Source organism: Agelaius tricolor, unplaced genomic scaffold, assembly GCF_023055355.1.
Source record: "Agelaius tricolor isolate 1412-34295 unplaced genomic scaffold, bAgeTri1.0.p SCAF_9, whole genome shotgun sequence".
Lineage (NCBI taxonomy): Eukaryota > Metazoa > Chordata > Aves > Passeriformes > Icteridae > Agelaius > Agelaius tricolor.
Window position 1 is genome coordinate 33,036,356 of NW_027269269.1, and position 15,505 is coordinate 33,051,860.

Sequence of the window (15,505 nt, forward strand, 5' to 3'; positions counted from 1 at the left end):
ACTTTCAGCTCGCACTCATCAAATTCAAATCAGCTGTCTTAAGCTCCCCTATGCTCCTTGCTACAACACAAATGCAGTGAAGACAGCAGGTCATTTACAAGGGAGAAAACTTGAAGACAAAAATATTTTTCCTGAAATAGCAAACACTCATTTGTGCTGTTAGCATTTAAAACTAGTGGTTAGTGATTGATTCTTTCATTTTTCTATAAAGCTGGGGGGAAGGTTAATTCAGTATACTGACTCCTTGTTGCTGATTTGCTTGCAGAATCTCGGACACAGAAACTGCTAGACAGAGAGCCTGGCTCAAGTCTGTGTCATCATCTTTGAGGCCCAGCAAGCTGCTGCCAAAAAGACTGTGGTTGTCCTAATAAGGCAAGGAAAAAAAAGATTAAGTGAAGCCATTGTCTTCATGTGTGAAAGTTTAAAATAAAACTATATCCGTCTCAAACATCAAGTTCCATGCACGCGTATCCCGTCCACATAATAATGAAACTTTTGATCAACTGAAATTCTTTCTGAAAAATCATGCAAGGTCTGCACTTCCATTACAAACATGCTTGTTCACCACTCTGACCATGCCAACATGATGCAGTGGCTCTGGTATTTGTTTTTTAGTTGTTTGTTTTGTTTTTCCCCCACAGGAAAACTTCCCATATCTGTCTACACACATCAGAGGAAGTACATACAATCTGAGGGCAATGGCTACCAAATATTTTATTTCATTCATTCACTAAGTAGATATCATGACTAAGGAAGAGCTGCAAAAACAGTGCAGGTGGTAACAGATTTATCTATAGTAAGAGACCTTTTCTTCTTTGTTATTGCAAATACAGCTAGCACTGCTGTGCAGTGCACTACAATGCAATTGTGTCAATATGAAGTTTAGCTTCATCAGTTCTTACAAAAGCCTCATTTGGAAAATGAGGTTATCAGTCATGAAGTGAGAATATTGCAAGGAAGCTTTTCTCATGTATCAGTTAACCTTATCTTTCAAAGATCCTAACAGTAAATACCACCAGAGTAACAACATGAAAAAAATGTTTAAAAAAAGAATATTGGAATGAAATATTCAAAGTTACAGTCAGCAAGAGCTTAAACACTCGCCAAAAAGAAGAGAATTTCAAAATTGCTGTTATTACCTTCCTGAAAGAAGCCGGAGTTTTGCTACAGTAATATTGTGCCAAAGAGAAGAGATCTTCTATATCCTCTAAATCAAGATTGGCTGGTGATGTTTCTAAGAATTCTGAGACAGACAAACAACATAAATGCAACACTATTTCAGACACAGAAATCAAACAACACAGATCATAAAAGAACTTATTTTTAATAAGGCATAACAATCTAGTGTATTGACTAAACATGAATATTGATCCACTCTCCAGATGAAAAGTGAAGATACAGGAAATACTCCTTATCCACAGAAAACTTATACTTTTTGCTAGATGTTTGAACCTTCTATGCAAATTATTTTTTACCTGTATAGTTTTAGCTTTCAATTCTAAGTCAGCTACTTTTAAAGAGCTCTGACCATGAGAATCCTCTAAAATGAGTACTTAATCAATAACACTGCTCTCTGTCCAGGATAACCCATATACAGCAAAGACACAAAATTCCAAGCACTCTCATTTTGAACTACTAGAGATTATTTATTACATTGTATTATGTGTGTAAAAAAAATACAAAGGCAAGAGTTGTTTAAATTTTCCACTGAAATTTAATGCATTTTCTATAAAAACAATGAATTAGGTTCAAATCAAGTGTGCATGAAGACAATCCAGAAAATGCAACAAGTGCAGTAGATTTAAAGAAGGATTTGCCATCTGTTGCTTTGGGCTTAGAAAGACCAGTTTGTGGTGATTGTTTCCAGTACTTCAAACTGAAGTATAGAACTAGGTGTGGGAGCACTAAAAGGAATAAGGAAAGAAGGTCAAGGAGAGGGCAGCAAAAGTAAGAAAGAATTAGTGTGTGAAGGGATTAAAAAATGAGAAAAATCACATGGAAATTAACACTTGAGCAACAAAAAATAGTAATAAATGGGGATTACAGCATAGAGTAAATATTTCACTAGCAGCTATGTAAGAGAAGTACTTACTTATCATTTCTTCTTTATCTGATTCTTGTGCTAAGATAACGTCTCTGAAAACAGTAAAGTCACAGGCATAGATTAAGTCAGTAAAACCAAAATGAAACAAACCTGGATTAAAACAGTGTCAGCAAAGAATGTCCCAAATAATTAACTATACACTTACTTTGCATTGACAAGGATGATCAACATTAAGAAATAAATAAAGAATGGATCTGCTTGTTGTAGATATCCATCCCATATTGCCTGAGTGACTTCAGCTGAACAGTAGTATGAGAAGAGGCTTCCAAGCTAAAAATTTGGAACATAATGTGAGAAAAAGCAATTACCAGGAACAATCATATCAGGAATACATTTTTAATAGAGATACAAGGTATCTAAAAGAAAATAAACCCAACAAAATTATGATAAAGGCTACATCTGCACAATGTACTGAAAGACAGTTCTAACCTCTAAACCAACTTTCATGGAAACAGTGCACAACACTACAGATTATCTTTGAATAAATATGACTATTGTGAAGGCAAAGTTGGCTGTACACTGCCAGCCTTGCAAATTCAACCACAGATAACACAATCAAGCTGGAGTACTGTTTAGCTCACAGCCACTGCTAAATACCAATTATACCAACAAGACAATCATAAGAGAATATATTTACTCAAATAGCATAGCAATTAGGGCTTTGAAAGGATCCTGCAAACATAATTATTTTTATTTTCCACAGCAGAATTGGGCTAATTGAACACAGTTGAAACATTAGTTTGACAACATCATTTACTTAGCATTACATTATGATGCTTTATGGCTGAGTAATTAAACATTTGCAAGCATCAGAAAATTTTCATTACCATTTAAGAAACTCTGCCTGTTCCCATGCTCCCACTTAAAAATACATCCTCTCTGATATACAAAGTTCAAAGGAGATAAAAGGTAGGAACTTCTTACTGTACATGCCAGATTTACAATCACACCTAACTCAAATGCATACCACCTGACTTCACTGGGGTCTTACTGTACTCCCTGATGCATACAAATTCCACATACATTCACAAATGGATCAACACAGCTATAGCTTTCAAAAGCTTTAAAACACTATCATGGAATATTTCAACACTTCCTAGTGTAGTTTTATAGCAAAAGATAGATCTATTCAATTCTGGCTCAAATGCAACTGAAGACAAAACATCCATGAACAAGATGACAATGGCAGGTCTCAGTATGTTGTTTATATACTTCTAAGCATTAGTAATACACCTATATAGACAGATTTTTCACAGATGAAATAGAGAATTTTACTGTAATCTCATTATATAAAATGAAACTTATGATTTTTTCCAAAAATTGTACACCAGGAAGCATGGTGTTGAGGACTGGCAGCTACACCAGCTTACTTTACCACCTTTCAGAGAGAAGATTCTTGTTCTAATTGGGTTTCAAAATTTGAAGAAACAACTTCAAAGAATTTTTTTTTATGTACTAAGGAAAATTCTATTAAAAATGGAAATTGAGTGACAAAAAGGACCTGATTTCTCTTTTGAAGGCTCATGAGACTGGCAAAAGGCAGATTTTGAGAATGTGAAAATTTTTCCTAGACACATTTTTATACTAAAATTGGCAGCAGCCTTAAAAAAGAACAAACAAGAAAATCCCCAAAGGCAGACCTCACAGTTTAATAATTCATTCATTTTCACTTATTTAACTGAAAATTCATATGGTTGAAAAAAAATTTACATAGCCAATGAGTATGAAAGAAGAACCTAGAAAAGTTCATGGGGCAAAGCCTTCTCTATTAAATTACAGACTTTGCCTGTGCAAGCACAGTATCATGATTTTGTATTGCATATACTAAGTAGCCTTGATACAAAAATTTTGTTGTAGTTCTGCTACACAAAATTTATAAAAAGTTATTGAGGTGAGAATCTCTGTAACTGCCCATAATCTGAGGCAGTTTTGAAGAGGAAATGACTAATGCTTTAAAAGCTGTAAAATATATGTGCCTAAATTCTAAAAGACATACATATATGCCTTAGCAGGGAGGTTTCTAAAACAATTCATTCTTCAGCTTTAAAAGACCTGTTAGACTGATGTTACCCTTACCTACAACATACAGCTGCCCACAATCAAGACTAACTTTTTGCTTTTTGAGTACATCAGCTGCTCTCATTCCTCCTTACTCCAAGAAGTTCCTAGTATCAGTGGCTCAATAAGGACTCGCTCAGTACAATAAAAAAGTGACATTAACACATTAACAAGACCTCATACCTCATGCTAAACACTAAAGAAAAAAAGCCCACACTATATTGAAACATGCAATTTATTTTAATATATGCAGTTCTAATTGCTTGTACTACTCTTCCATAAACTGACAACATGTCCTTAAATTTTAACAATAATTTATTTTTCATTATGTTTCCCTACTTTATTACCCAGTTGAGTGCATATGAATCCGGAGTCATCTTCTTGGTATCAAGAAAGGAGCAGAGTTCAGGCTCATGGTACTGAAGCAACAGTCTAAATAGATGAAAGGGTCTTCCCTTCATAAAACAATCCCTAAAAAGTAGCAATGAAAACAATCAACTCCCCTGTAATATTGCAGTTTTCAGACTTACAGCAGCAATTCTTTAGTATCTGTGATCATGTAATTTCCTGTACATTGCTCTTTTAATTCACAGGGACTGATCATGAAGTCAACTTGCCTCAAAGAGTCAAAAAACCAACCAAGCAAATCAAATCAACAAAAAATCCACACACACTGAAAGCCCCATTAAATTAGGCAGCAGAATGCAATACTGCTGACAGATTATATAATACAGAAGTATTTAAAACAGATTTAAATCTCAGAACAAGTCCAGTATGGTACCAATGGAGCAGAGATGCACTGATCTACTGTAAATTGCCTTTCTATGTCTTTCATTCTGCCACTGAGGAGAAAAAAAACGCGAAACAGTCTACATCTCATTGAAACACCATCTAGATTCCTATAGAGAAGCTCAAATAGCAGCTACTCTGCAAACCTTCTACAGCTGAAAGCACGAGGGTTATGCGGCCATACTGCCACTATCCCCAAACAGCTGACAGAGCCCAAGAGTGTTTCAGAGCAGAAAGGGACACATGATGAGTCAAGTGACAGGACTGATAAATGCTTGCTTCCTGCATACAAAATGCATAAACATGCATTTTTCATATTTTGGGCACATAGCCATCAGCCAGGCTGGAATCTCCTCTCCGGGCAATCAGACTAAGATCTTTAATTACAGACTATCCAGCCTTGCTGAAGTGTCATGGTGCTCCAACATTCATAAAAACTTACTTTAGTGAGAGCACCTACATAACAGCATGAAAAGCTCAAATTTAGTATTTGTCATTAAAAATATCCAGCAACTTAAAAAAAAAATTCAGTCCTAACTCAAAAGAACATAAGAAAAATATTAACTATTTCTAAAGAGATTTTGAGATTTCATTAGTGCTTATGAATTACTGTTTCTGAAGAGATAGAAGTATTTTAGATATCAAAAATGCTAGGAAAGGGAACAAAAAACCACTTTCACATAACCTATGTGAATTAGTTCATTAAAAAAATGTTTTGATACTGGATGAAAGGAGAGCTCTTTAAAAGGCATACTGAATCTAGATCAGTCACATCAGTCAGCTAACTCTTTGTATCTTAAACCAACCCAATCATCTCCTGGATTTCAAACCAACAGGTATTGAAATCTATGATCATATGAAAGAATCTGACAACACGGCTAGGAACAGTGCTACTCTAGCCAAAACCAACATGCAAGTCTTTCAGAGAATACTTCTACTGCCAATAAAAATAGTACAAATGGAAAAGAAAGAGTTTTACCTTGGAATGAATTTATTCATGATAGCATAGAAGCAGTTGTACAAATCACTGCGGGGCAAATGAAGGTGCACCAAAGGTTTGAGCAGATGTATCCAGCCAAGGCAGGAACTGTATTTAACATTGCGTGATTTACAATAAAAAGTAATAACAGACTCAATATCCAAAGTTAATACTGACTTCTCTTCTTCTGGCACTGACAACTGGTCTGAAATAGGCACAGTAATACAAACTGGGTTAAAGGCTTTTCAAAGAAATTGGATGAAATTATTTCATAGCACAATTGCACCAATATGGACTGACTCGAGAAAAAACCCAGTAAAACCAGACAAACAAAAAGCTGGCTGTTTAGATTAAACTCTTACAGAAAGGCATTAAAAAAGGTATCAGAATGCAAGTGATTTTATAAACCCAGTAGGATAAGACATTTAAATATCATTTAAATAACACAACAACAGGATGAAAGAAGTTTGGGGTTTCCAGGATCTATACAAAAGAAAGCGGTAGATTCTTTCAATGCACAGAACACTCCTCTTCTACTCCTATTTGATGTGCTCAGCACACAACTCAGACTCAACTCTACAGCAAATTCATCTGAATTTCACAGATCAACACAGGTCAACCCACAATGCATACCTTCAATTCCTCAACAGGTGACCAACATGTAAATTTATCTAAATCAGAAGTTTGAGATCAGCTAGGCTTACAGACTTAAATTTTAGCATTAACTTACAAATCACATTTTTTTATGTCCAGGATGGGGAAAAGAGATCTATACACAATACATTAACATAGTGGCATTACATTTCTAGGAAACATCTTTCCCCCTCAGTTACAAGAAGACCATGATTCTCATGACTGTTAGGAAATTTTTTTATTACAAAAATCTTTAATACTTTCCCATCAAGAATATTGACAAGCCAGTCAATGATTGGCATTCTTTATCTCTCAGAAAAATGAAACAGTACATAAAGCTTACATGCCAACTGAGGATATACTTAAAATTTGGAGACTACTTGCTTTGCTACAATATTGAAATAGAGACATTTAATCCAACGAAAAACTGAAGTCTCCATATAACCTTCTTTCTGAAGTAACTTCACATTTGATTAAATCCTTACATGTTACTAAATATTTGCCAATAAATACAAAAAGAGAACTATCACACTGAAGTGCTTAATTTTGTATGTTATGAATATAATCAGAACATTTTGCATCTTCCTGAAGAGAGATTGTGATTTAAAAATTAGTGGAAATTCCACCCCCATCTCCTTCCTTTACAGGACAGAGAGAAGGAAAATAATTCCTACTAGATTTCAGGGCTAGAAACTGTAGAACTGCATTTCAGAAATGGTAGGTATGTATGCATGCACCAACTCCATCCTCTGCCCTAACTTTCAATTGCACAAGAATAAATAAAATGATAGGTAATAAAATAGAAGATTCTCTTATTGAAGATGTGAGATGTATCCTGATTTATGAGTCAGCATTGACTCCATCAATAGATCACTGATACCAATGTTGTTGCATCATGTCAGTGGTTTCACCAGTCCTGTGATGAGCTGCCAAGCAGATCCTGTGGCAGCTCTTTGCAAACATACCAGATTATTATTTCCTTTGTCCTGGCAGCACCTGGCTTGCACAAACACAGCCTTTCATTTTTTGCTGAAAATGCTATTAAAAAGTAACTTTCTTTAAAATAGCTTTTGAAGCCCAAAATGTTTAATATATTTCTTCTCTCAAATGCTATATGCATTTTCATGCTACAACAGGTTTTCAGATTAAGAACTAGACCTTCCACAAATAAAAACTTGAAGGACACTAAATAAAGAATGTCTGCTTTAAAAGATGGAGCTTGGAAAACAATTACCATTTTTTTATCTCACAAAGCTTTCTGACTATGCAAACTATCATTTACAAGCTAATACTTTGAACTCCCATGATGTCATCCTCCCAGAGTCTGTGTACAGGTAAGATACTATTGTTTTCTTACTGATTTTTATCTGCTCTTTCATCTTCCTCCAAAATGTAAACATCATTTAGATCACTTAATTGAAATAAAGTCTTAAGACAACTGAGAATACAGAAGTTTTCAAACTTCTGATGATCTAAATGTAACAGAACTTACCAATTAGCTCTTGGCAATCCTTATGAATTATACTCTGCTCAGGTAGGTCTAAGGAGCCATCCCAGGATGCTAGGCTGTCCCCCTTTCCTACAACATTAAGTGCAATCTGAAAATAAAGATAGAAAGCCCTCTAAATATTTTAGTGTCTTTTTGCAGTTGTTTAATTACTGAACTCAGTAATTTAAAAAAAAAAAAAAAAGAAGAGAACTATTCCTTAACTGACTCAACATAGATGCATATTAAAATTCCAATACTACATCTCTCCTGTAGAGATCCCTGGCAATTAAATCTTTTACCTCAAATGAAACACAACTTCAGGTATTTCCTGCTTCTGGATTTAAGCTCATATTTACCTTCCAGACTTTGGCTCTTAGATCAGCAGGCAACTGCCTTCCTTGAATGATGTTTCTCACAGTTTCAAGATCACAGCCTCCTTCGTCTAGAGCGTCTGCAAGATCTTTTATCCTAAAATAATGAAATATAATTAAAAAAATCAAAAATCAATTCTACTATTGTTTTATGTTTATGTAGACTGAAAGCTACTGTCAGGCAAATCCCACACATATGCAAAGGTATAAGACAACTTGGAAATTAATAAAAAGAAAAACCTGCAAAATGTTATTTATTCCTCTACTTTAAAGCTGCTCCTTCAACTTGCAATTCCATTCAACTTACATACAAGAAAAAAAAGTTTGCTTTTTTGTGCTCATTAAGTGACAAGGTTGCAAAATGTATCATAAAAATGCAAATTCAGTTGCAGTTTATAACTTTCACCAACTTTAAATTTCAGCAAGTTTTCACACACACACAAAGCAAATATTACACCTAAATTAGATGGTGGAGTTATTTTAAATAAAATATTAGATGGCCTAGAAAACAGAACACTTATTTCAAAGGTTTAGAGCAGTCAGCTTTTAACCTTACCTTCCCTGAAATGGGAAAAGACCTTTTAGTCAAACTCAAATTGATTTAACTATACAGTTGTAGTATTTCATGTGTGGACATATGCACAAATCTGGATTAACATATGTTAATTATTAACAATATGTTACATTATATAACATATTATTATTATATGTTATATAATATAACATAAGTTATATTATTAACAATGTTAATAATATAGAGAGTAGCAAAATACACAAATTGACAGGACTAACACTAATGATGATTGCTGTAGTAAGACAACAGAAGTTCACAAGTGTTATAGATAAGAAGAAATTCAGCATTCAGGAATGATTACTTTACAATCTCTCTGATAGCTTCTGCAGACTGGTTCAATGTTTCCATGCTGTCAGCAATGGGAGAACCACATCTGATGACTTCAGGATTTCAATATCATGTAGCAGAGCAGTGGCAAAACAGGTTCACTGGAAAAATAGCAATGGCAGTGACACATAGGTCCCACAGGCAAAACTTCTCCCTTGCTATATTCTCTTAATTCTTCTCTGCTTGTTCTGACATCTGCCTTAAGAAAGGCTTTCTTCAGTTACCTGGAGAGTTAAACACACATCCAGGGGTTTTATAGCCAGAGCAAAACCAAGAATAGGATTGTTTCTCTAGGACAGATATTCACGTAGGAAGATGCATTCCTGGTGAATAACACATCTATTTATACACATGGAGTAACAGATGTTAAAGTGTTATCAGTATAATTCTCAATTAGTCCATGACTACTATGCAGTCAATTCAAATAGCCACAGGAAAAAAATGTCAGCTGTTGAACTCTTGTCTGCTTTAACTTCCATATATCCACAACTAAATCCTTGATATAAAAGTTCACAATTTTGGTCTCTTGAAAACTTCAAATACACATTTCTGATTTTCTGGGACAAAAAGATTAAAATCTCAGACCTGGAAGAAGGTATGCAAATACTTAGCTAGCTTTACTCAAGAATTCTCAAAGTATTTACAAGTCTGAAGAGTAAGCATTTTCCTTGCACTGTAGCAGGCAGTTTCTTTGTGGTCTGCATTTTAAATCATATTTCAAATATACACTGGGGCACAACTCTATTTTTTCCAAGTAATTTTGCAAATCTGGATGAAAGAAAGCATAGATTACAAAGAGAATGATTTGCCTTATTTTCCTCACATTTTTAGTATTATAAAAAAAAGAAAAAAAAACAAATCCCAAAGTCTGTTTTGTATAGGGCTACAGGTTGCATAAGTTGCCAATCCCTTCCTGAGACAGAAACAGAGGGGAAGCAGAATATGGAAGTACACTTGTACTTCAATCACCTATCTTGTTGTTGTGTACATAATGTTCAATGCCTGAAAAGTTACATGAATGGATCAGTTAGCCTTGAATAAAAATCAAGTATTTCCAGGACATTTAAACAAAGAGACTTCTTAGCTTTCAGCAGAACTGCACAAACTCTAGGATGATCTAGCGTCAACAGAAGCCAACACCAAGCATCAGCTGGAGAGACTGAAGTGTTCTTAGACACATTGCACGCTTCTGTGAACACTGTGTATGAAAAACAGACTAGAGAGCAACAGCCAGGTCTTGAACTACAACTAGTTGCTACAACTATATCCAAGTATTAAACAGGCATGTGGAAACGAATGCAACAGCTGTGTACACGTTCCATTTCAAGTAGAAAGGTCTTAAATTGTAATACTTTAACTTCGTTCCTATGTCACCCAAAGAAACTCTTTTGAGAATAAGAAAGTAATTTTTACTTGAAACACCACCTAAAACTATATCTACACCAATTACAGAATCACCTGGCAAACACTGTTTTACAAATTCTACCAGTTACTAGTATCCAGCACTCAAGAAGCTGTGCATGTAACACCAACTTCAACGTGTTATCTGCAAATGTGTGCTTCTGCTGCTTGACAATATATTACCACTTGCAAAAACTTCCTCCAAGTGCTGTCACCCTCACTTTCTACACTGTAAAGATGAGAGGCAAATGCCAGTTTTACTGCTTCACCTCCCAAAGCAGGTCACTCACATGTCCATCTGCCACAAGAAGAGACGAGATGCATTACCAACAAGGAGTTAAGTGAAATAACAGCAGGGGGAAATGCTTTGTTCTGCTGTGATTCAATTAGGTGCTCATTTCCTCCATCAACTGCAAGATTGCTCACAGACTGTAAGTAAGGACTCCTCAAAAATTAAGTAAATTCTTTTCTAATAAACTTTCTGTTCAGGCTAACTTGCAAAGTACAAAACATGAAAGGGATTTCAACACTTAAACACATGTCCACTCACTGTGTTTTACCTTATTTCTGTCAGTTGTTCTATAAATATTTCACTGAACTGCTAGCAATCTGGATCCTTGTCTTGCATGAGTGAAGAGCTGCTAGGAAGTCTTCTGCTCACATGGATAATGGTTACACTTATTTTGAACAGAATGCAGCACTTCTCCCTATGCAAAAAATCCTCCAGACCCGAACATCTATACTTTCTGCTCTGCCATTGCTTCACTGCCTGTCTCTAGGTGCTACTCAAATTTTTGGTTAGATGTGTGGAATTCCAGCCTACACCCAAGCCATGGCCTGAAAGGTAAATTCTCACATGATATATTGTTCAAAATGTCATAATACAAAATGCTCAATTGGAGCATCTGCAGTAAATTCCCATACTTACAGAAGGATCTCTTACATTCATGTCAGTCTGGTGACATATTAAAATCAGTAAATAGCTGTCTTCACGGACATTAAACAGGACCTTTTTTAACTTAAGATGTGTCAGGTGGTGGCAAGAAAAACTGATCAACTGCTGGGAATTCAGCTTAAGCCACTTTTTCTAAGTATTATTTATATACAACTGAGATACTTGGTAATAGTCACTCATAAATACTAGAGAAGGGATTAAAAGTGTGGGAATGTGAACAGCAGGAAAAAGATAATAGTAAGTGATCAATAAACTACATGAAGTGTTAAGACTACAATCAATTCCATACTTTTATAGAAGGTATTACTATGGTTCCTACTTTTAATTCAGGATTTTCCTGACTCCCAGAAAAAAGCCTCAACAAGAGCTATATTGAACTGAAATTAATGAGTGTTTGTTCTCTACTGAAAACAAACAAACAAAAATCAATCCCTCACATTTGCTTCAAAATATCCATTGTATTCAGCACACCACTGAACTATCATTTATTCACCAATAGAACTTTGGAGAAAAACAATTCCCTGACATTTTTTCTTCAATGTCATGCTTAACTGGAAAGGACTTTTCTGTTCTTGGGCTTTCAGAAGAAATACTATGGCTCCAGGTACTAATTAGCCAGATTGTGAGAATGGGAAGGATACATGGAAACTAGGTTTGTCACCTTGTTGTCTTAGGCAGTTGCAGTGCATTTTGGGACCCATAGAATGAGTTATTCCAATGCAAAATTAAATGTACAGGAACAATTCCATCTGTGGTTACAGTTATATTTAGTTACTTCAGGTCCAGATTTCCCAAGTACAGATCTTAAAAATTACTAATTGATCAAGTTTCCTGAAGCTTGAGTATTAAACAAACATCTGCAAAAAGGTTTTAGAAATTAATTTATAACGATTAATCTGTTTGAAAATCTGAACAAGAAAAATAAAGTCCAAATCATCAATTTCCTTGATAAATGAGGCAAGAAAAATCTATAACTTCCAATTAAAAAAAATGTAACTAACAAGCCATCTTATTTGTGTCTATACAGTCTACTGACTATATGTATTGCATTGACAGAAATTATAATTAAAAGAAACAAATAAGTAGACAAAAAAAATATTTTAGAGCAGTTTGAAAGCAGCCAGTCTCCTTTGTGCTTCACAGAATTTTTAGCTTTGGACAGATATGCCTTCCAGAACAAAACAGTGCTGGGAATTTCTCAAATTAGCTTTTGAGTATATGCCAAACAGCTCAAAAGAAACATTTAGCAAACAAAGTCTACCTGATTTTGCTCATTTTTAAATCAAAAGTGTTGATAACAACTTCTTATATTTACTGAAGAAAAAAAACCTACACTCTCATCTTTCTCTATACATAAGTTTGGGGTGGGGGTGATGCTGGGTTTTCTTTTTAATTTTTATTGTGTAGTGGCAAAGCTCCCTGTTTTTTGTTGAGCAAAACACCAAGCAGTCAGTACAGATATTGAGAGGTTTAATTCGTAATTAGTTTGTGACACTTCCCCCCCACCCAAATCATTCATACTAGCAGCACATGACAAGTTAACACAGGGAAAACAAATAGGGAATTTTATGCTAGGGAGCACATCTGGGTTACACACACTCAAGGTGCTGCAACAGCCTCTGAGCACAAAACTCCATCTGCCTTTTAATCCTCCTAAGGAAGTGAAGAGAAGACACAGGATCAGCACTGCCAGTTTTGTTCCCAATAGAGCTCAGGCATACACATGTGTCATTATATGTTCGGGTATTTTTAAAATGTGAAATCTTATTTATTTCGAAATATGATAGTGTAGTAATTTACACCAAAAAGCTCTTTCAACATCAACTGTTCACAGAATTGAAATATAAATATAAGACAATGCTTTAAATCCATAAATGAAAATGCAAATACTCCACTGAAACTGGTTTTTAAACAAAAACCAAAACAGGAAAACAAACTCAAAAGCCACATGAAGTTTCTAAGCAAGCAATAAGGAATGAAATTTTGTCAATCACACACACACCTCTAGTAACAGGATGCACTGTCACATACTAATACAGCATTTAAGCATAAAACTCTTTAATTGTTCCCATAAAGTGTTAAATCTGTTTAACACTTTAACACTTAAAGACTTACATTTGTTTTAACACGTCTTCAAGTTTGCATTTTCTAGTACCATCAGCATATACAATTGACTATAGTTTTGAGGCTGCCAATCAGAATATCAACAATACAGGCTGTGCCTTGAAATGTGTCTGGAAACACACTCGTCCTCATCCTTAACAGAAATTCTAGAAAAGTTGATTGTGATCTGGGAGACAGCAATATTAGTAATGGAAGTAATCTGGAGTATTTTTTCAGAGGTATTTGAGGTATGGTTCTTATTTAATGTCCAGAGTTATATTTCAAAGTGTTGAGAGTGCACTGTCAGGGAGTCCATCCCTTGCTTTGTAATTAAATGGCCCAACAGTCAGACCTTTATTTAGAAATAATGCTTATGCAACACTGTGCTTATAGAAAGAGCTTCACAAATTTTGAGGCTGTAACTAAAAGTAAAAAACACAAGAATGAAAAATGGCACCAAATAACTTTCATTTTCTAGTTAATGATATGAAGTTGTTTCAACCAAGAGGTGTATCTGTAGAACAAAACTAGACAAGAGTTTACACCTACACCTGTGTGTGTGTGTGTTCTGGTTTCTTTAGAGTGACATAACTAAGCACAGGAAACTTTAAATCTGCCACATCAAATAGAGCCTAAAAGCAAAACCTTGGAAATTATTGGAACTCAGAATGGAAATGATCATAGAAAGAAGCTCTGTAAAGTAATTGCTTGAAAAGCATATACGTGGAAAGGACAAAGAGCAATGGTGTGGCACAGAGCCACAGAAAGAAATCACATGCAATGCAGAAGCGCAAAGACAAAAACAAAGTGAAGACGCAAATGGAGATGCTGGGTGCAGTAAGAATAGCTTCAGTGTTTAAACACAATGTTTATTTAAGCCTCGGCAATCTTGAGTGAATACGCATGCAACAAATACTAAAATCACATCACTGTTACCATCAAAATGATCCTATACACGCTCCAGAAATAGTCTCTATTCTTGTCCTAGGGGTTCAACGTAAAATCCATTATAAGTAATAGCTGCGCTAAAGGAAGGTGGTGAGCAAAATCATTCAGAAAACGAGGCAGGACCCACTGCTGTCACCTGTTCCTGAAAGCAGGAATGCAGCGAAACGGGAAGCTGAACTGAACAAAGCAACTCCACTCCAGGCAGACTCCCGGAGCAGCTCCTACCGCATATTAAAACTGTCATTTTAAACTGGGGCGACCGCCTGGCTCCAGGCTGGGCACGGCCCTCGTTTTCTGTCTCGCCCCTATTTTGACGGGCCCCTTCCTCTCTGGGGACCCGGAGCCGCCGAGCACCGGCGGCGTTTGCGGGGGCTCCTGGCGGGCTCCCAGCGCGACCCCGAGCGCGGCGCGTCCCGAGGGGAGAGCGGCGGCGGGCGGGGCGTTCCGGCCTCTCTCCGCTGTCTCCGCTGCGGAGGAGAGGGAAGCGAGCGGCAGGGAGAGCGCCCACACCCCCATAACTCACCAGCTGCCCGGCGGCGGCAGCGCCTCTTCTCCTTCCGCCATAGCTGTTGACGTGCCCGCTCGCCCGGCCGTAAAGCGCGCTCGGGAGGCGTTTCCTGCCCGAGGCCGCTCCTCCCGGAGCCGTCCCCGCCTTCCCGGCTGCTCTCCCTGCCTTCCGGCCGCCGTCCCCGCCTTCCCGGCCGCCGGGCTGAGGGCGCGGGCCGCAAAGCGCGGAAGCCGGGCAGGGGCGGCCTCTGAGGGAGCGGCCGCGCA

At 36.5% G+C, this 15,505-nt stretch overlaps 1 protein-coding gene across 4 annotated transcripts in view; it reads right to left on the reverse strand.

Moving 5' to 3' along the window:
• The window catches only part of TBC1D23 (TBC1 domain family member 23), a 31,992-nt gene extending 16,493 nt beyond the window's left edge, over positions 1 to 15,499 (reverse strand). For 2 of the 4 annotated variants that reach the window (XM_071433563.1, XM_071433561.1), the window contains exons 1-9: positions 9,299 to 9,441; positions 8,409 to 8,520; positions 8,056 to 8,161; positions 5,931 to 6,135; positions 4,510 to 4,633; positions 2,250 to 2,374; positions 2,093 to 2,136; positions 1,140 to 1,243; positions 242 to 364 (exon numbers count right to left, since the gene is read on the reverse strand). In XM_071433563.1, coding sequence (XP_071289664.1) covers positions 242 to 364; positions 1,140 to 1,243; positions 2,093 to 2,136; positions 2,250 to 2,374; positions 4,510 to 4,633; positions 5,931 to 6,135; positions 8,056 to 8,161; positions 8,409 to 8,520; positions 9,299 to 9,345 — 990 coding nt within the window. In that variant the 5' untranslated portion in view covers positions 9,346 to 9,441. Of the gene's footprint in view, positions 1 to 241; positions 365 to 1,139; positions 1,244 to 2,092; positions 2,137 to 2,249; positions 2,375 to 4,509; positions 4,634 to 5,930; positions 6,136 to 8,055; positions 8,162 to 8,408; positions 8,521 to 9,298; positions 9,442 to 15,254 lie in introns of those variants that run through there. The other 2 variants (XM_071433565.1, XM_071433564.1) reach the window with 2 other exon arrangements.
• Positions 15,500 to 15,505: the final 6 nt, after the last annotated feature.